The 19835-nt window shown below is 44.9% G+C and overlaps 1 protein-coding gene across 2 annotated transcripts in view; it reads left to right on the top strand.

The window, feature by feature from the left end:
- Positions 1-19835, top strand: part of mrrf (mitochondrial ribosome recycling factor) — a 46991-nt gene that overhangs the window by 11953 nt on the left and 15203 nt on the right. The window contains exons 5-8 of one of the 2 annotated variants that reach the window (XM_008290127.1): positions 3905-3996; positions 5554-5713; positions 7155-7234; positions 9858-10121. In XM_008290127.1, coding sequence (XP_008288349.1) covers positions 3905-3996; positions 5554-5713; positions 7155-7232 — 330 coding nt within the window. In that variant the 3' untranslated portion in view covers positions 7233-7234; positions 9858-10121. Of the gene's footprint in view, positions 1-3904; positions 3997-5553; positions 5714-7154; positions 7235-9857; positions 10122-19835 lie in introns of those variants that run through there. The other variant, XM_008290128.1, reaches the window with a different exon arrangement.

The following is a 19835-nucleotide window of genomic DNA, read 5'->3' as shown; positions in this document are numbered from 1 at the left end:
TGCTAATTTACAATAATAATTCAAAATTCAAAATAGTAGCCCTCAGTTGCCAAATAATTACAGCACAAGCCGCATAACTGCAGCAGCCTTGTGAGCTTTTCCAATAATCAGTTTGAGTAATTTTTTAAGTTCCCTGGTTCCATAAATCTGAATATTTTCTACTTTCTGTCCTCCTCTATGACAGTAAAGTGAATATATTAAGGTTGTGGACAAAACAAGACATTTGAGGGCGTCGTCTTAAATCACTGGTCGACATGTTTCACCATTTTCTGATATTTTATAGACCAAACAGCTAACTGAATAATCAAGAAAGTAATTAACGGATCAATCAAAAATGAAATAATTATTTGTTTCATAGCAGCTGGGGACCTGTGGTGCAATGCCACATCCTTTTGTCTTGATAAAAATGTCTTAAAAGTTCTATTTTTACACAAGTGGTTCCTAAAGTGCAGAAACAAAAGATTACAGTAAGAGTAGAAAACAATAAAACCATAATTTATAGGGTTTAATTTGTATCACTTATACTGTATTAAAGCAAAGATTAGACACTCTGAAGTGATCAAATAAACAGCAACAGGCCACGAAAATCTTTCTTAACGTCCTATATGGTGCCCTGTTCCAAAGTTAAAGTGGTGCGTGTCCACAAATACTTCTCATTGCAAAGACATTAACCAGTTTTTATAAGCCTTTTTTGTTCTGTCAAACAAAAGTCAGTTCTTTGGAATATCTCGCTGCAGCTTCTATTTTCTTAAAGGCCTCCTGAGGCCTGTGGTTTCCCCCCGTTTGCTCTCCAGGTGAGACCGCAGCATACAAATGCAAAACAGCATGCAAATCCAACTATTTATCAACACCTCAAATCTGGAAATCTAGTTTTGAAACTGAATCAAGCTAAACGGTTCCTCGGGTGAGTTTTTTTTTTTTTTCGTCCCCCTTCCAGAAACTCTCACCCCCCCAGACCACACACACACACCGACAGACACACTCATGCACGCACATGCTGTCATGCCCTGCGTTAGCCGTGTCCCACACAGAGGTGAGTCCTCAGTACCCAGAGCTAATAGGCTTATAATGATGCCTATCCATTACCAGGCGCTGCAGAGGCCCTACAATTGTTTTCCATTCATTCATTAGGAGTCAGCCTGGGAAGACACAGTGGAACTAACAACATCAACCAGCATGCTTGGATCCGGAGGCAATTTGGTGTGTGTGCATGTCCATGTTTAAGCATCCCACCACAGTGTTCATCCCACCACGCACGCATTCCTCTCCGCTCGGCGCTCTGCTTTGAACCGGGCCGCAAGCGTTTGATGTGAAACTTCAGTGTAATTTCTCTTCCTCTCCAACATATTAACCAGAAACCTGCGCGGGCTTTCCAGAGAAATTCCGCCCGGTTCTTTCGTAACCGCCCGAGTGGTCGTCCGAGAGAGGAAACGGTGATGAATTTGATGCTGAGAACAATCAAACATAGGTATGGGATGAATCTATCACCCCGCACTCAAAGAGAGCAACTCGAGGCCTGCTTTCCGGATGATTTTAACAAAGGGAACAGAAACCTCATGAATTAATTTAATGCGCACAAATAAATTCCTTTAATCTCGCTGCCATTTCTTTTTTCCCCCAGTGGAAAAGGCCAGAAGTAGCTGTCGGGAATAAGGGGGGAGCAGGATAGCGAGGGGTAAAAAGAAAAGAAGGAAATTATATGGTCTTTTTCTTTGCATTGCATATTTGCACACTTTGTAAAACTCACCGAAGGGAATTGTCATGCGGTTGAGGAGTTGGTTCGAGGAGTGTGACTTTGTTTTCAGTAACTCAAAGGCTTTGGCTTCGTCTATGCACCGTTTAACTGCAGCTCTCTGCTTCTCGTGCAGCGTTTGCTCGCCTGCTGTAAATGGTGGATGCTGTCTTTATGCTTCACATGTGTAAACGCTGACTTTACAGCACACTTCTTTTCTGCTTCCTGCCGGACTGTAGGCTAGTCGGAAACTTTCAGATATAATTCCAAAGAGCCACGACATAAATTAACTGACATTATCGAGTATTGTGTGTGACCAGTTATTCTCAGAACCTGTTAGCGGCGTCTTTTTCTGATCCCGTGCTGTGTTGTCTTGATACACCACAGCTGTCTCTCCAGCCAGTGTCCACTCACCAAACGCTTTTCTTTTTTTTGTGTGTTTTTTAATCTCCCTCTGATTATCTTCAGTTTTTATAACAGATGACAGATGGTGTCTGGGGAAATATTAGCTCCCTTTTTAAAAATAAAGATTTTCACAAAGATATTTTAAACAACAACTGAGAAGAAGGAAGTTTTCTGCATGTTTTTATTTCTAAAGATGGTTTCGACACATTTACAGTCGGCAGCGGTTATTCACAGTAAAATCGCCCAAGCTGATATACGTGTATACGTGCCAAGCTGTCAGCCCAGAAGAAAGGAGAAGTTGCAGGAGAGAAATGTCGGAGTGGATCAGAGGTATTTTAGATGAAGTGTCGCCGTTATAAAGGGATTAATAAATAATAAATGAGCCACATCCGTTAATCGGTGCGTCACTGAAGTATGCGTTGATTAACCAAAGTGAGCTGGAGCTTCGTTGGATGTTTTATTACCTCAATATAACAGCTGATATTTTGAATTTAATTTCTGCTGCACAGTCTTCAGTGCTTTTTATGAAGGGAACTATTTCAGTAATAAGTTGTCTGTAAACCAGAAGATACTAATGCTTTGCAGCGTGTATAACTGTGGCCAGGCTAACATTATGGACGTTTCTGGCTGATTTACCCTCGTTTCACCCCTGCTGACAATCAAAAGAGAAATCTGGTCTTAGATCTTACAGATCCCGTCTTGAACCTCTGAGCTGCTCGCAGACTCATCAGCTCTGCCCCGATTATTATCAGATATATTCATAATAGGATTTTATGACATTGATCGATAGTGACGATTGTCACACTACCACCCAGAGCAGTGAACACTGTTGCTAAGCAATGCTTAACACCGTAGCCTTTAAGACTATTGTTAGCTCCAGATATTAACACTGGTAGTTACAACTCCACCTCCAGTTCTCACTGAAGAATGCATGAATGGAAGTTCAGTCTTATTAGTGTTACTGCATGTAGTTCCAGTCCAGTCTCCATTTTGTCTGCAGCTGCTTCCTTGTGAGATCACGTGAGGTGCTGCTCTGCTCCCTGATTGCGCCCTCTGGCACGATCATCTTTGAAACATCTTGTAGAGTGTGATGCTGCATTATTCTCCAAACTTGTAGTGGTTGCATGCCTGAGATCAAAAGAAGAATATCTGTGAGGTTTTCCCTGAAGTGCGCGATGCAAAACGATTTCAAAATCTATTACAACTCCTGTGGAGTGAAGCCGGCTTTAAATGCTTGAAACCTTCTGTCCTCCACCGTATTGGGTACCTCCACACAGGGTCATGAGCTGACCACAATAGATGAAAGTGTTTAAATCTACTCTACATATTTTTATACATGTACATATGTTGTTGTGATGAAAGTCATCACCTTGACATAATTACCATTTCTCATCTTCACAGACAAGCAGAAAGCTGCTAAACTGCAAATTTAGATTCCAAAATTAGATTAAAAATCGAACACAAACTCAAAGGCGCATGTGTCCATGCATCATGCACAAGCAGACTCTCCTCCGAGGTCACCAGAGGTCAACGCCGTGCCCTGCAACCTTTCAGTGCTGTCCCACAGGGCCCAGCGCTGACAGTGGCCCAAGGCACTTCCACACTACATGGGCTTCCCCTGACACACACACACACACACACCCCACCCAAACACACACACACACACACACACACACCTTAATGATTGCCAGCTGGAGCTGAGCCACTACCTGCAGTTGTAGTGCAGTGTTGATGTGTGTGTGTGTGTGTGTGTGTTTCTGCCTGCAGGCTACAGCGGCGGCCACCCGAGCCCTGAAAGAGTGCAGCATGAACCTAAACCCAGAGGCGGACGGGACGATCATCAAGGTGCCCGTTCCCAAGTGAGTCTCCGTCTGACACGCTCGCACACAAACACGCCCGAGGCCAGAAAGGCTTTCAGACGTTTAGCACTTTCCTTCTTTTCCGTCTTTGTCTTTCACTTTTATTTTTCTTCTGTCATTCCTCTGTTTTGCTTTTATTGAGTACAAACGCATATTTTAACTTCTGCTCGACCTGAGATTTTGGGCCGATTTGATCGATCGCTTGCTTTTGTCGTTTTGTATAATTTTGCATACGTTTCGTTTGTTTTCATGTTTCGTCTGTTGTCCGGACAAAGCAAACTGTTTTCAGACATCACCAAATAAAATATCAATAAAAGAATCCATCCATTATGTGAATTACCATACAAGAAGTCCCAGGCACGGTTTTGCGTTTCACCCCATTAATAAATCCGCTGGTCTCCGTGCTCTTTGCCGTAACTGACAGGTTTATTGATTCTCCTTCTAGATGTATAGAGACCCTCAGTGTGTTGATGTGTGGGTTTGGTCAGTCGTTCTCTCTCTCTCCATTCTGGCCGGACCTCTCTCGCTCGCTCTCTTTCTCCTTCGGCCAAATCAAACAACCACACGCAAAACAATCCGTCAGTCACTCACTAAACCGCTCCGTGTGTGTATAAAGTACTTTTTTTTTTTTTTTTTTACATATACACACACACGTGCATGTGAGTCTGCATGAATGCCACCCTGTGTTTATGTGCGCGTGCGATCATGCGTGTGCACGTGGAGCAGCAGGTGTTAGTCTGGCAGAGGAGGGACACAAGAGTCAGACTGCTTTTCCCCCTGCAATCAGTCTCGGCACGCTCCAAGCCTCCATTTGCATTTCCAAAGAGAAGGCGCTCCTTGATTGGCCCTGGAATCGGTAATTAGGCCGTATTGTTTGCAGTAAATAGACGCTGCACTTGGATTGTTTGCAAATAGTCCCCGAGGCAAAAACAACGAAAAAAAGCCAATTAAGGACAAAGAGGGAGAGTGAAATGGGAAGTAGGACTTTCTGAGTGATTAACAAATGCAAAGTGAATGCAAAGTTGCTGGAATGACGGATGTTTCGGCTCTGGTCTGAGTCCTTGGGAAGTGATTGGTGTTAGATGGTTGCTGCGAGTCAGAACTAGAAAGGATTAGATTTCATGCTTACGAGCACTCAGCATCCCCATTTGCACAAGTGATTAGGCTGGTTGTCATTATTTTGTTTCGGCACATTTGTGTGTTTCTGTTTCAGGTGTAATTTTGGGGATTTGTGTTTTGTTTTTTTTTGTATTTTCTGACAATGTTGTGACCTTTTTGATGTCTCTCTTTGAAATGCTCTCATTTCCTGGTTCTTTTCCATAAACATTTTCTTACTGTACATACCAAAACATTGGAATTATTACTTACTAGCTGTTACTTAAACCTACAGGCATCAGTTAGCTAAGCTAAGCTAGTTTTTTGTGAATGCAGACATAAAAAGAACACAGGTGAGTTTTTGTATGGACCCTTGCTTGGTGTAATTTCTTCTTTTTTTTTAATCCTTTATTTTACCGCTTGGTTCGCCGTCTTTTCTGACACTTCCTCCTTTCCCTGCAGAGTGACGCGGGAGCACAGAGAGAACCTCGCCAAGCTGGCCAAACAGCTCAGCAACAAGGCTAAGGACTCGCTGAGGAAAGTGCGCGCTAATGCTGTCACACAGGCCAAAAGGGCAAAGGAAGGACACTCGGAGGACACAGTACGACTCGTAGAAAAACAGGTACGGGACACATGAAGCAGAGAACCAATCAGTGAGCTTCATTAAGATTCTTAATCGGTAGACTGAGAAAGGGTTTGAAGGTCCCACATTGTGCCCCCTTTTTTTTTTAGCAAGTTTAGCAGTCTTAAATGTCCTCAGAATGATGGAACAATGGTTCATTTCACCGTGACTATAAAACCCTTGGATTTAGCGTCTGTAGCCTTAAATACAGCTGAGTTGCTGCCTTCAGGAAGAAGACTCTCTCTGCATCTGTTATTGACAGCACAGTTGATCGATGGAGATGTGAATAAGTGTGGGCAACCAAGACTTTATGTCAATCCTGACTTTCTCTCTGAGCAGTCATGTCGCTTGTCGCTTTCACTGCACTTTTCACTTGTTTTTAACGGTGGTTCGTCAGACAGCATCACTGCTCTAAAATCAGTAGTTTGCCATTGCAGAGGGGAAGCTTGGAAATGGCTGTAAGGTAACTGCTGCTTAACATGTAGTCTTAATGAGCTTGAGATTTAATACTTGTTCGTTGTCCAGCAACAGAAAGAGATAAATATGTAATTAGGAACAACTTTATCGGGAATTTGTCTTTATTAAAGTGCAGTATATCTAAGTACCTAAACACTGGCCGAGTGCTTAACAGGTGGCATAAAAACACAATAACTCAGTCCTTAAAGTTTCCACCATCTCTTAATGTCCCCCAGCTTTATAAATCCCACAAAGCTCTGTTGTTTCATGATCAAAGCCAGTGGTAATATTTGCCACGTTAGTCACACAATGTGCTAACTTTAAGGATTTTGCTATTGTTGTGTCGCCATCAATAATAAAAAAAATAGTCGACTGGGTCTTCAATTTCTCGGATGCTGGGAGTGAATGAAGACTCTTGTGTTCACTCTTGCGACAGAACATCTGGTGTGGTTTTCATTATGGCCGAAACAAAGTTGTCAGAAGCAGAAAGTAAATTAACTTGGTGGACTGTGAGGCGGCTGCTCATTCTGAATGACTCACCTGGAAGCAGCAGCAGCAGTTAGAGGGCGGGATTGTACTTTATAAAGTTTGAGCAAGATGGCTATTGGTTCCTCATTTGGAGCGTTGCACATCAGTAAAATTCCTTCTGGCTTAAAAAGCTAAGAAGGTATCAAGTTATGGAGGGAGCTTTGTTAAATGGCAGAAATAAACGTCTTTAAATCCAAACAGCTTTTACTTCACACCTCCAACTTTATAACAACCACTGGTGGGTTTTCAACCGTTAAAGGAAGGTGGAGATGAAAGAAACTGTTGTAAACAATATGCAAGCTTATAATATAGTCTGCATCATGAAGGGAAGCTCTCCTACAACCACCTTCAGTTTAGTTACATTCTGCCACTTTCCAGCAGCTACATTATTCAATCCAAGCGTGGCCAAAATGCGTTTTTAAATACTCGTGTCTTTCTTTTCTCTCTGCCTTCATAGATACAGCAGATGTCGGACGACATGGCAGTGGACATCGACAAACAGCTTGCAGCCAAGACCAAGGAGCTGTTAGGCTGACGGTACTGATTAGAAGAAACATGCAGGTTTTATATCTGATACTTCATCGCTGGTTATAGGACACACGCACATACAACAGCAGGAACGGGCCTGCTTTTTAACATGTTGATAATAGACAGTGACTGGATCATGTCGGGGAGCTGCTTTTTGAATCACACAGCGAAACACATCTTGGTCCTGTAGCATATTTTTGGGTTCTCTGGGCAGAAGCCGAGCCTTTGTTCCTGCCCACATCGTTGGCAAAGATCTTCATTTCGCTGCTGTGTGATATCTGTGTTTAGCTGCGTAAGTGCATAAACAGAAATTGGCACGGAAACAACAACGACAGACTGCCCGTCACCTCCCTCCTCCCTTGTTACTCTTCCTGTCTTCAAACAAACACCGAGCAAGGGACGAATGGACTTTTAATGGGATTTGCGGGCCTCCTCCTAATCAAACCTCTTGCCACAGGGGCTGTCTGTTTATATAAAGCAAGCGCACCCGTCCGAATGTAAACTGGCTGCGGGTTTTTCTTGGTGGCAAGAGCGAGAGAGAGGGTTTGTTCCAGAGACGTCGACCCAACAGATACCGTTAGCGTGTTGCCAAACATTTGTTTCACATTGATTCCAAGTCTGTTAAAAAGTCACTTGAGTGGGGGGAACGAAAAAAAAGACCTTTAATTTCTGTCCATGTGGAGGATTGATAATACGGCTACTCTCTTTTAAACACAGTAAAGTCAGGAAAGTAACATTATTGATGGACTCCATTAAAGAAACACTGCTTTGTACCGCGTGCGTCATCTTGTTCTCTTCTTGTTTTCTTTTCTTTTTCTCCGCTTTTGGTTTGAAGTCGCCCCCCCCTCCTCCATTAGTCAGAGTGATAATGGACTTTTCCTGTGCGCAGACCTCCAGGCCCCGGCTGCTGGCACCACGGTTGTCCATTAGGAAAAGAGGCTTTTAATGTCGCTCGCTTGGCATGCTTTGTCTTTAAATAGCCGCACTTTTAAAAGCCACAATCAGGACTCGTAGCTGTTGAGTCGAAGGCAAGAAAGAACGAGAAACCTGCCCAGCGACACGCACATGACGCCGCTTTCATCTCGCTGCTGTTTACACCAGCTCGAGGCTCTCCGTGCCATTATGTGGTCAGTGTCATCATCTTTATCATGATTACTGCTACTGCTGGTCGCATGCAGCCCACAAGTCAGACAGGCTTTATTTTAACTTTGCCCACACACTTGGTGTTATGGCCACGCAGTCATTTGATGATTACAATGCTGCAACGTTGCAAACTACTCATTATGTCTTTGTCAAAATGCCTCCCGACTTCACGAAAATTAAATGAGGAATGGTGACAAATCAGATTTCATGGTGGGTTTTTTTTTTTTTTTTTTGGCCATCTCGGGCGCTAGCTGGTCGCTTGTGACTTTAGTACGCTCGCCCCGCTGCTCCGTCTCCCTCGATGGCTTCGCTTTAATGGCCTAAACAGACCAGAGTCATTGGATAAACAAGAGTTTAGCAGAGGAGTGGCTGAGTTGGGACAGAGGAGGGTGGGGTGGAAATGGCAGGTTTTTGTGGTGATTCTAGGTCCATATGTCAGCAATTTGAGGGCATTGTGTACCTTGGCCTAAAACAGAGGCTTCATGATCGATGGAGGGGTGAAAATCTCCCAAGTCCCTGGCGCAGAACACAGGCGAGCACGAGGAAATTGCTTTCAGCTGATAGCTTCATTTTGGTTGACATTTATCAAGTGAATTACCCCTGTTCCTTTCAAATGTTTACTACTGCTAGCGCCGCCTTTTGACGTACATGTGTGCGTATGCGTGTGAGGCCGCGTTTGTGTACGAGCGAGAAACCAGTAGAGGTTTGTCTTTGTGGAAGTTCTGGTGTGTCCTTTGGCGATTCCTCACAAAAATATACAAGTCTAAATTAGTTCAGTAAACGTTTGATTTGATAGTCTAGGCTTTTATCCGCTGCTGGTGCACTGAGCGGAAGATAACCAGAATCACACTTCTGCGGCCGTGACTCACAACGGGCTGTTTTTGAAGCAGTTTTTACTTAAATAGTGCGCAATGGAAATTATATTACTATTAAAAGCAGACTTTTAGGACACTGAAAAACAACTAATTTAACTCCATTAATCCCAAAGGGTTAAAGTGAAGCTTTGCACATCGAAAAGGTGACATTTATAAATGCTTAAAGGTCAAGAAGAGTCAAAATTAGTCAAGTTTTCTGACATGAGGGTTGAGTGATGTGCCAAAAACAACAAACACATGATTGCGCTGTGAGTCAATAGTCATTTTTGCGTTTCTTTTCCACACAAAATAAAATATATAAAAAATGATAAAGTGATTTTTCTTTTTCGCTGCGGTTTACTCCAGCACGATCGCTTCGGTCTGCAGGATATGATTTAAAGGCCACGGCTTCTCTGTAGCATCACAATGCTTCGTTTCATGCCGAGCGGTATGTTGTGACTCACTTTAACCATCCAAAAATTGCAACTCTTGCGATTTCGCTAATATTTAAGGTAATTCTTCAACCCGAGCTAACCTACGGAAAGCTGCCGAGGCCGAAGCAAAACCAAAGAGTGTGTTAAATGAAGCAAAAGGGCATTGTAGTGTTTCTAATTAAAATTTTGTCTTTAATACAGCTGCAGCGTCTTTGAATCTGCTCAGCTCGCACAGCGTTCACACGGGAGGCGATGCAGCAGCTTCGGTCGTCCGTCTGCGTCTGCACAGGAAGTGTTCAGGTTCAGTATTGAGCTGCAGGTCACCCACATTTGGCAGCACTCGCAGCCGAATACACAATTACTGTAGTTGCACTCGGAGAACACATGAAAATAGACCTGAAGCAAGAAAAAAAAAAAAAAACACTTCTGGGTTTCACTGAGGAGCGTATAGTGGCAGGAAAATGCCGGCCATTATGCACGACTGAAAAATGCATCTGAAATACTTTGGTGTACACACAACTGTACTCGTACTGGAATCAATGTCTCTCGAGCTCCTCTTCATCCATTCTCTCTTTCTTTATTCCGTCCTGTATCTCCACTCTCCATGCAGATTTCCGTACTGCATTATTCATATCTTTTTAAGAGAAGCTTGTGACAATGGTCTAATACAAGTTTGCCAAAAAGGCCTATTGTAAAGCCACTGTATGTGTGAAAGAAGAGGAGTATATATATATTTATATCTATATATATGCTGCCTCTCTGCCTCCTCTCTTCCCTTTTGTGCTGCCTGATTACACCCTGAGCCTCGCGTCCCTGCAGCAGCTGAACCGCCGAGGAGGCCGCGGAGTCGGGCGACGACAGAGCTGACCACTTCAGTGTCGGCAGAATTGGACTGATCCCACATACACACCTCTCATCCCCTCCTTCTCTCTCTCTCTCTCTCTCTCCCTCTCGCTTGCTTCTCATCACCTCTGGAGTCTGAAGAGCATCAGAGTGTGAGAAGCCACCCTGAAGATCTCATCAAGGATCCAATCAGCGCGTGAATACAAAATGCACTCTCCTCTTGCGATGTGATGATGGGGAGGGGAGGGGAAAAAAAAAAAAAGAAAGACATATTGAGAGAGGCTGTTTGGAGCAGAAATCTCTGCATATGCAAATTGAACTTAAAATTTAAATGGATTTGATGTTCATAAGAGTATCTCTGACCCTTTCGGGGATGTAGTAACGGGCTCAGAGGGAAAGAATATGTGCAGATTAGCCTATTAATATTTATAGATGTAATTGTTGAGCCGTGCGGCGTGAGGCCTGGATGTGCCTGGTGTAATGTGGGACCATGTTCGGGCCTAATCCAGGTGGGCGCCTCTCTCACCGCCTCTAACGGGGAAATGGTCGGCCATTTTAGGAGGAAGCTGGATATCCTAATAATCAGGTAAGCTAATACCGGGCAGCGAGAGTGTTTCCTTCCGGAGCTGTTGGCACGTCAGTCATTCACAGAATTGCTCCTGTCTGGTCTGCGAGCCATTTTAGCTCAATGGAACGTGCGCCTCCCCACCACCCCATCCCCCCACAATGCATTTAGAGAGGACCACACGGGCCCCTTTGGATAGCCTCTACACCCACGAGGAGGCTCCCCGATCATCGCAGGGACCAACCAGACGTTCCAACACACACACACACACACACACACTCGCGCACACCTCCCCGCTTCTCCAATCTGAACAAAGCGTTCCTCAGTCTAAAGTGGTTAAACTGTCATTTCAAATCGTCTGGACATCGTGATTACCAGCATGGGAGGAATTATATATTTAGCTTTATGTCCGTCGCCATTTCCTCCCCCCGCCCTGATCTGAAGTGACTAGCCAGTAGTGCCCTTGATATTACTATCTCTGAGGAGTTTAAACCTTCCCCCAGGAGACAAGAGTAATCAAGGGCTGCCAGCGGGGGAGAGAGGGAGAAAGAGGGAGGGAGGGAGGTGGAGGTGTGGGGTGAGGTGAGGTGGTGCTGGAGACCTGTGGTGATGTACGTGGAGGGAATGTCAACGGACTCACTGGATACAGAGGAATCATCCAAATCCTTCAACAGAAAAAATCGGTTTTGCATCACCTTAAGTCAGAATATCTGGACAATCTGTTCAGAAAATAATACAATTTTGTTTATTTATAGCAACTCCTGTTTTTTTTTTTTTAAATAATTTGATTTTTTCACATTCTAATTACTAAACTTTTAACATATGCTTGTCTACAGCCAAATACTGCTGAGGATGTGTTCTAATTATTGCTAGAACAGAGGAAATGGTACGAAAGTTAAAGAAAAAAAATGTCAACCCTTGCAAAAGTCTTTATTTTGACATCTAACTTTTATTCTGTAATTAGGGCCTTTTTTATTTTCATGGAAAAACAAACAAAAAAATATTGCTTATGTGCAAAGATAGTAGTTTAATGCAATCCACTGATTGTTTTTTTTTTTTTAGACTGCTGGTAAGAATAGATCTAATTTATAATCAAGAAAATTCCCATCTTAAGATACAAGAATTTCTTGCAGCCACTTATTTATGTTGGCCAGGTCACCGTTGTGAAAGATACTCTGATCGCAGTGGGTTTTATCTGGTCAAATAAAGGTTAAATAAATAAATTTTAAAAAATGTAACATCTAGCATTATGTATGTTTTAGTATTAGTGTTATTGTTTTGTTAAATGTTTGAGTTTTTGGTCATGTGTGGCCTCTGTCTTGGGATGCAAAAAGAACATTTCTAATCTGAAATTAAATCAAATCAAATAGCATGCCCTGGATTACCTCCCCACACCCAACAAATTAAATTTTTAGAAATGAATCTTAAATCTACACAAAAAAAATACATGAGAATTTTGGGGTGCATTAACTACTTCTGCTCAGCTGGACTCCCACATACTGTAAACTACAAAACAAAACATCCACAGCAGCTGTTGGATTTAAATCACACATGTACACACACATACAGTAGATACCGCTATAATGTTGGAGTTGTTCGTTTAGTTGTTTATGACACAGTGTTTTTAAAGCACCGGTAACAAGCTGTTGTCCTGCAGTGAGTCTCATCCATCCTGAAGAGACTCATTCATCCCCAATAACGTCACCGCTTGGTCATAAATAAAAGTGACCGTTAGGAAAGCAGATGAACGCAGCCAACGGACCGGACAGGAAGCCTGTTAATCTGCAATCCAATCCAGCTCTAGTCTAGTGAAACCCGGCTCAGCTTGGCCGACCGAGGCCTGCGAGGAAGGAAGTGAAGGGCTCAGGAAGCAGTGTTCAGAGCTTTCACCAGTCATATCCATCACAGTGCACCGTGATGGAAGCATGTGTGTTCATGTGTGTGTGTGTGTGTGTGTCCCTGTTTCACCAGTCATATCCATCACACAGCTCCGTCTCCAGGCTCGGGCAAGAGGACTGGAGGGTCATTAGAGGGGCTGGGCTGCAGGCTGCAGTGCTGCACTTTAACTAAACATCTTTTCCATAAAATAAATGCTTCCAGGTTACCGTGGGTCCCGGAGAACCCAGGTTGCCTCGCTTTTGCTGCCACTCATCTGATCCCAATTACCAGGCAGACTGGGCCAGTGCCAGCGGAGAGTGTACGGATATAAACTGGAGTTGTTAGACTCCGGCGAGGGCCAGAACGGACCGCACAACCTGAGTGTGGCATCTGTGCGGCTTAAATCAACACATCCACGTCCCACCTTGCCTCATCCTCCCCGTCCCTGAGCAGAGGAATTATCTGCAATTTAATACAAGCAGTAACACCTCTCTATAGCAAGTATGGCTGTTGCGCTTTACATTTTGGGTTTTTGCTCATGCTTTTATGTGGCCTTGTGAGGATTTGTAGCGTGTGGTTTGCGGATGTAAAGCTGTTGTGATGATCAAACCTGTGACCTCTCTGCAAAGTGACTGGAAACACAACGCTGATATTTGACATGTGCGGGCCAACTTTTCTCGTTTCACTGTTTTCCGTGTCTATACATTTCCGTTCACCCTTTACAGTATCTCATATTATAGTGAAATACTTCTATTCCAAGTTAAGTTACGTAAGAGATAGCGCCTGACTAATTAAGTATCTGAATTAATCAATTTTTACTTGCCCAGTGATCAAAGTTGTCTTATAATCCAAATAAGTTACACAAAACCAACATATAAATGCAACATGCAAATATTTTTCTCTTCTGACTACGAGGAAACACCAAAAGTCTCATTTTTGTTGCTATGGTTAGAAAAGAGTTTGTTTTGGCCAGCTGTGCACAAAAAGTTACCGAGCTGTTCAGCTGATGGCAAATTCTCGACCACTGAGTTAATTCAGTCAGGCGTGGCCTCACAGCACAACGATCAGACTGTGAAGAGCCTTAAAATGCAGCTTTATTTAAATGACGCAATGCCACAGATGACAAGAGAAAGACGAGAAGGTGCTGTTGGGATGCTGATGCTTGATGGTGTATCGGTTAGAGCTGTAGCCGGGCTCTTGAATGTCCACAAGTCCACCATTTGTCATCTGAGAGATGGTTTTGGTCATATGATTCTCTGGATGTGTTGCATCTGACATGCCACACAAAATGTCAACAGAAATGTTCCCTAGCCAGAATCACCAACCTCGTAGAGTCACCGACATGTAACTTGCTACTGACTTGTGATTTCTGGTCTGTGACTCCACTCTAGTCATTTTCAACTTACTTTGTTGCTTCTGATTTTGTTGTCAGGAGTCTCTGTGTTGGAATAACAAACAAGTATTCTCATATGTTCATAAGAATTGATCTAATATTATGAAATATTAGATGCTGCATTTCTATTTTTGTTGAGCATTGAGGTAATTCTTTTTAACTAATCAGATGTTAGCTTGTTGTTATGTTACAACAAATTGTAAACAGAGGCTTCATCCCTGTCGCTATGGTTACTTAATTTAGCCGTAGGCCGAGGCAGCTCATTATTTGAGAGTAGATGTCCTTTGTCGGGAATTTACGGACACCCTGCTGCCAGTCAGAGCTGACTGTTTATTACAAGATACTGAGCAAGAGTCCAAGTCATTTGGGTTTTCTGTTTCTGCCTCGTGCTTTTGTTTCCCTGATGCGCTACAGAGGAAGTCTAACAGTCAGATCTGACTGCAACATCAGGATTTAGTCTCCTCACTTTCTATCACGTCCTGCTGTCATGTTATAGAACCTAACCATAACATGTCATAGCACGTCAATACCTTGTCAATATGGTGTCCAAATCGTTGTCCTTTCACATCATCTACACCGTGGCCTGTTACTACATTTAATATCATCTTGTCATGCTTTAAAATATTAATTTGTCCTCCACACCTTCACCAGACTTGTCAACTTGTATTTGTATTAATTTGATAAACGCAGTTGTATCAGTGCATCAGGTCACTTGTTAAATCTATCCCATGATGGACTTTCATGCTTCATAGGAGCAAACATCACAGCACAATAGCATAATAATAGCTCAGCAACATATAGCAAAAATCTAAAATGTGTGTGTGTGAGCCGGCACCTTCATTACATCCCCTCCTCTTGTATTAAATGCACAGGAGTAACCTGATCCTGGCAGAGAGGAAGAGTCGATCACGGTGATGTATATGCGCTCGTGTGCGTGTGTGTGTGTTTGTGTGGACGCAGTGTGCATTTCCATCCATACATTATTGAATAATTGTTTCCTGATGCGCCTTCTCTTCCCTAGAATATTAATTACCAAATGATGAAACTTTGCTGCTCGGAGAGGTTGACATCGAAGGAGGAAATGGGGGCCGCGCATGCAGGAGATCATACTTTCTGATGGGGGTTAACTCTCGTTTTGTGTGTGTGTGTGTGTGTGTGGTTTGTGGGGGTGAAGCATCAGCAGAGTTTAGTTTCAGGGGGAGGCATTTTTCTTGGATTGAATGGATTTCTTTTGGGCGGGAGGAGGTTGCACAGAGCGATTGATGTTGGAGTGTTTTTGGTAGAAGACCAATTATCAATAGACTTATAGAAAATTATCTTCAAGAAGATGTAAAAAGCATGAAAAGAAAAAGCTGAAAGTTCTGTTGCTGTTTGTGTGATAGAAGTATTTTAGGCAAGATTTTTCACTTCCTTTGTTAAATCGAGTTACATATATTCACATACAATCACCACAGTTCCATCTGTTGACTACATCAGTGCACATTTCTGATCAACACGTGACTCTCTTGACAGTAGAAAATCACCTTCCTTACATTTTGGAGATAAGAAAGCATAAGAAGCAATAAACAGACACCACTAACTGACATAAAACACATAAAAAGTGAAGAGAAAAAAAAAACTTGCCTCATAAAAAATCTTCCCTTTTATTGAACACCAGCAAATATGACTTTATTTTTTCATGTCACAGTTCTTTCCCTTCAACTCCAAGATTACCCACGCAATGAAATTGAATTTCATGGATTTATTATCAGACCACATCCTTCACAGCGCTCAGTTTGAGCCTCCATGAGAAGGAGAATGGCGCCACCTAGTGACACTAAGATGCAGACAGGGGAGGGAAACTACACCATGATTCAAAACCGAAACTAAAACGCTTGGATGTATCAATGAAAAGAGTAAAAACAAAAGTTAAAAAATGGATTTCTGATAACTTCTGTTTCACTTTATTTTGACAGCAAGGTGGATTTTGTTAAGCTTGAAAGTAAAACTGATGAATCTCTGTCATGAAATCAAAACTCTACTCTCATTCACTTACCTGGTAAAGTAAAGGTTAAATACATTTCAATAGGGTTTAAAGATGCGTGTTAACAGTTGTAAGCGGTTTAGATTGTGTTGTTTCTCACATAGGACGTGTTTGTGGATGTACAAACGTGTGTCAGCATCACGTACAATCCTTTCTTACATCATTAACCACTTCATTAATCTTCCCCATTATATTGCAACACGCTCAGTATTCCCCATGATTCAGATTTCTAAGCAGCACTTAGAAATTACCCGCTATCAGAAACCAGGGATTTTGGGTGACAGCCAAGCGCAAAACCCTTTATGACACTTACTGTACGTGTGACAGCAGTGACTGTAAATTGCCCCTGCTGGCATCAGACACTTCCTGATCCCTGTATTGTGATGCTGGTTCAAACGGTGACTCATGTGTAACAGTCAGTAGCCTCCTGTTCCCCTTCACACAATGCTGACTGATAAAACCTTCCCAGAGACAATAGCATTAAAAAATGTTCACCAGTTAACAAAGCAGTTGATGCATTCATCATAGCTGAGACTGAACTTGTACCAATTTGCTGAGCAAAGCAGAAAATCAGACTGAACAAAACAACCCTGGAGCAGATTGTGGGTCACTAGCGACCAAGAACTGGAAGGAAGTTTTGCACGAATTACTTCCAAGCAGCAGCTAATGAAGGCAAATCATTAACAAGGTGATTAAACGTGTTATGACACGTGCAATACTTGTAGGCGGGTTAGTTGTGAAGGACTGTTTTATTATTTTCCTCAACATCTAACTGGTAGCTGCAGTGTTTTTACAATATCACAATACACCCTTATAGCGGTAGTTTTTGTATGTTTATTGATTTCCTCTTGTCTTTTCTTTGCATGAGTGTCATAAAAGTTGCAAATTGTTGAGCGTCTCACCCACATAATAAGAAGCCTTAAATGTGGATGAAGAGGAGAATTAAATACCAGTTTAAGAGAAGAATCACCATTTAGTGTTCAGCACATGAAGAAAAGATACATAACTGTGCTTTAAAGCCTAAAAAAAAAAAAACAACAACTTTGCAATACTTGTAAATAATGAGAATAAGATCCATCCATCCATTATCTATACACCACTTAATACTCACTAGGGTCACGGGGGGCTGGAGTCTATCCCAGCTGACTCAGGGTGAAGGCAGGTTCACCTGGACAGGTAACCAATCAAAGGGCTACACTTAGAGACAGACAACCAAGCACATTCACACCTACAGACAATTTAGAATCACCAATTGACCTCAACATGTTTCTGGACTGTGGGAGGAAGAACCCGGGGAGAGCCCACGCTGCACGAGGAGAACATGCAAACTCCACGCAGAGAGATCCCGGTGCTCCCACCATGACGCGAACCGGCGACCTTCTCGCTGCGAGGCAACATTGCTAACCAACCTTGCAGCCCTGAGAAAAAGATGAATTGGTTAATTGAATGAAATACACACGATTTACTGAGTAAGTAAAGTCAGTGAGCAGCAAAATGTATTAAACATATGTCACGGGAACAATCGGGGAACCCAGGAGCAGACACAGATCAGGCTGACAGGCAGGTACAGTGCAAAAGGAATAGAATAGAATGCCTTTATTGTCACTATACACAAGTACAATGAGATTAAGAGCAGCTCCTTCAGTGCTATACATAATTTAATAAGGCAGAAACAAAACTGAAAACTAAATACAAGGGTGTAGACTAAACAGAGTGGGAAACAGAACGAAACAAATAGACAGAATTCAAAAAAGGACGAAACTACAAAACCAGAGAAAACTCCTACTAAGAACTGAGGGGGAAACCTAACGGATTCTAAGTTACAAAAAACCAGGAAAACTCACAAACAGGAATACTCACTAAGGAGGGAAAACAGAGGGGGCAGACAGGCTCAGGGAAATCCAGGGAGAGGCCAAGTGGAGACTGGCAGAAACGTGCAAATGTAATGTCTATGATCCAGCAGCTTGTGGTGGAATGAACCGAGTATTTATAGGAGCAGTGGTGATAGTGTGCAGGTGAGTCCGAAGTTGCAGCTGAGAGTGATTGTCCTGTTTAGAGTCAAGATGCACAGGGGCAGAGAGGGACAGAGAGGGAGAGGCAGACAGGAGGGAGAAGAGAGGGAGAAAAAGACGGAGACAGGCAAGGGCTGGGGGGTCATGACAGGGCTGCTCCGGAGGATGGCCTGGAGGCTGAATGGCCAGGCGGGGCCAAAGAGGCCAGCGGCCATGGCACCCATCAGGAGGACTGGAGGCTTGTGGCCTCGAAACCCATCAGGTGGTTGGGGTTGAGACCGGCGACGGACGAGACGGAGACACTCGGGCGGTCGGGCTGGAGGCCGGCGGCGGAATCCATCAGAGGGCCGACGACGGACAAGACGGAGATCCTCGGGCGGCCGAGCTGGAGGCTGGCGACAGACGAGATGGAGACCCTCGGGCAGTCGGACTGAAGACCGGCAGCGGAATCCCTTTGGAAGCCGAACGGGAGCCCGGAGACCGAGGAGGCGGGATCCCTCGGGGGGTCGGACTGGGGGCCGGACTGGAGCCCGTCGAAGGCGACGGCGGAGCCCCTCAGAGGGCCGGACTCGGGCCGGACTGGAACCGCCGACGGCGGAGCCTCTCTGGGGGCCGGACTGGAGCCGGCGACGGCGGAGCCCATCTGAAGGCCGGACTGGAGCCGGCGACGGCGGAGCCCATCTGAGGGCCGGACTGGAGCCGGCGACGGCGGAGCCTCTCTGGGGGCCGGACCCGGGCCGGACTGGAACCGCCGACGACAGAGCCTCTCTGATGGCCGGACTGGAGCCGGCGAAGGCGTAGCGTCTATGGGGGCCGGACTGGAGCCGCCGACGACAGAGCCCCTCTGATGGCCAGACTGGAGCCGGCGACGGCGGAGCCCATTTGAGGGCCGGACTCGGGCCTGACTGGAGCCGTCGACGGCGGAGCTCCTCGCGGGGCCGGACTGGAGCCGGCGGAGCCCCTATGGGGGCCGGCGGAGCCCCTCCGGAGGCCGGACTGGAGCCGGCGACAGCGGAGCACATTTGAGGGCCAGACTGGAGCCGGCGACGAGGGCGCCTCTCTGGGGGCCGGACTGGAGCCGGCGACGGCGGAGCCCCTCCCGTGGCCGGACTGGAGCCGGCGACGGCGGAGCCCCTCCCGTGGCCGGACTCGGGCCGGACTGGAACCGCCGACGACAGAACCCCTCTGATGGCCGGACTGGAGCCGGCGACGGCGGATCCCATTTGAGGGCCGGACTCGAGCCTGACAGGAGCCATCGACGGCGGAGCCCCTCGCGGGGCCGGACTGGAGCCGGCGGAGCCCCTATGGGGGCCGGACTGGAGCAGGCGACGGCGGTGCCTCTCCGGGGGCCGGACAGGAGCAGGCGACGGCGGTGCCTCTCCGGGGGCCGGACAGGAGCAGGCGACGGCGGTGCCCCTCTGATGGCCAGACTGGAGCCGGCGACGGCGGAGCCCCTCTGATGGCC

This window comes from Stegastes partitus, unplaced genomic scaffold (assembly GCF_000690725.1).
Source record: "Stegastes partitus isolate 25-593 unplaced genomic scaffold, Stegastes_partitus-1.0.2 Scaffold656, whole genome shotgun sequence".
NCBI classification, from domain to species: domain Eukaryota; kingdom Metazoa; phylum Chordata; class Actinopteri; family Pomacentridae; genus Stegastes; species Stegastes partitus.
Note: the sequence above shows the minus strand (reverse complement) of the source record. Positions and strands in the feature narration are given on the sequence as shown.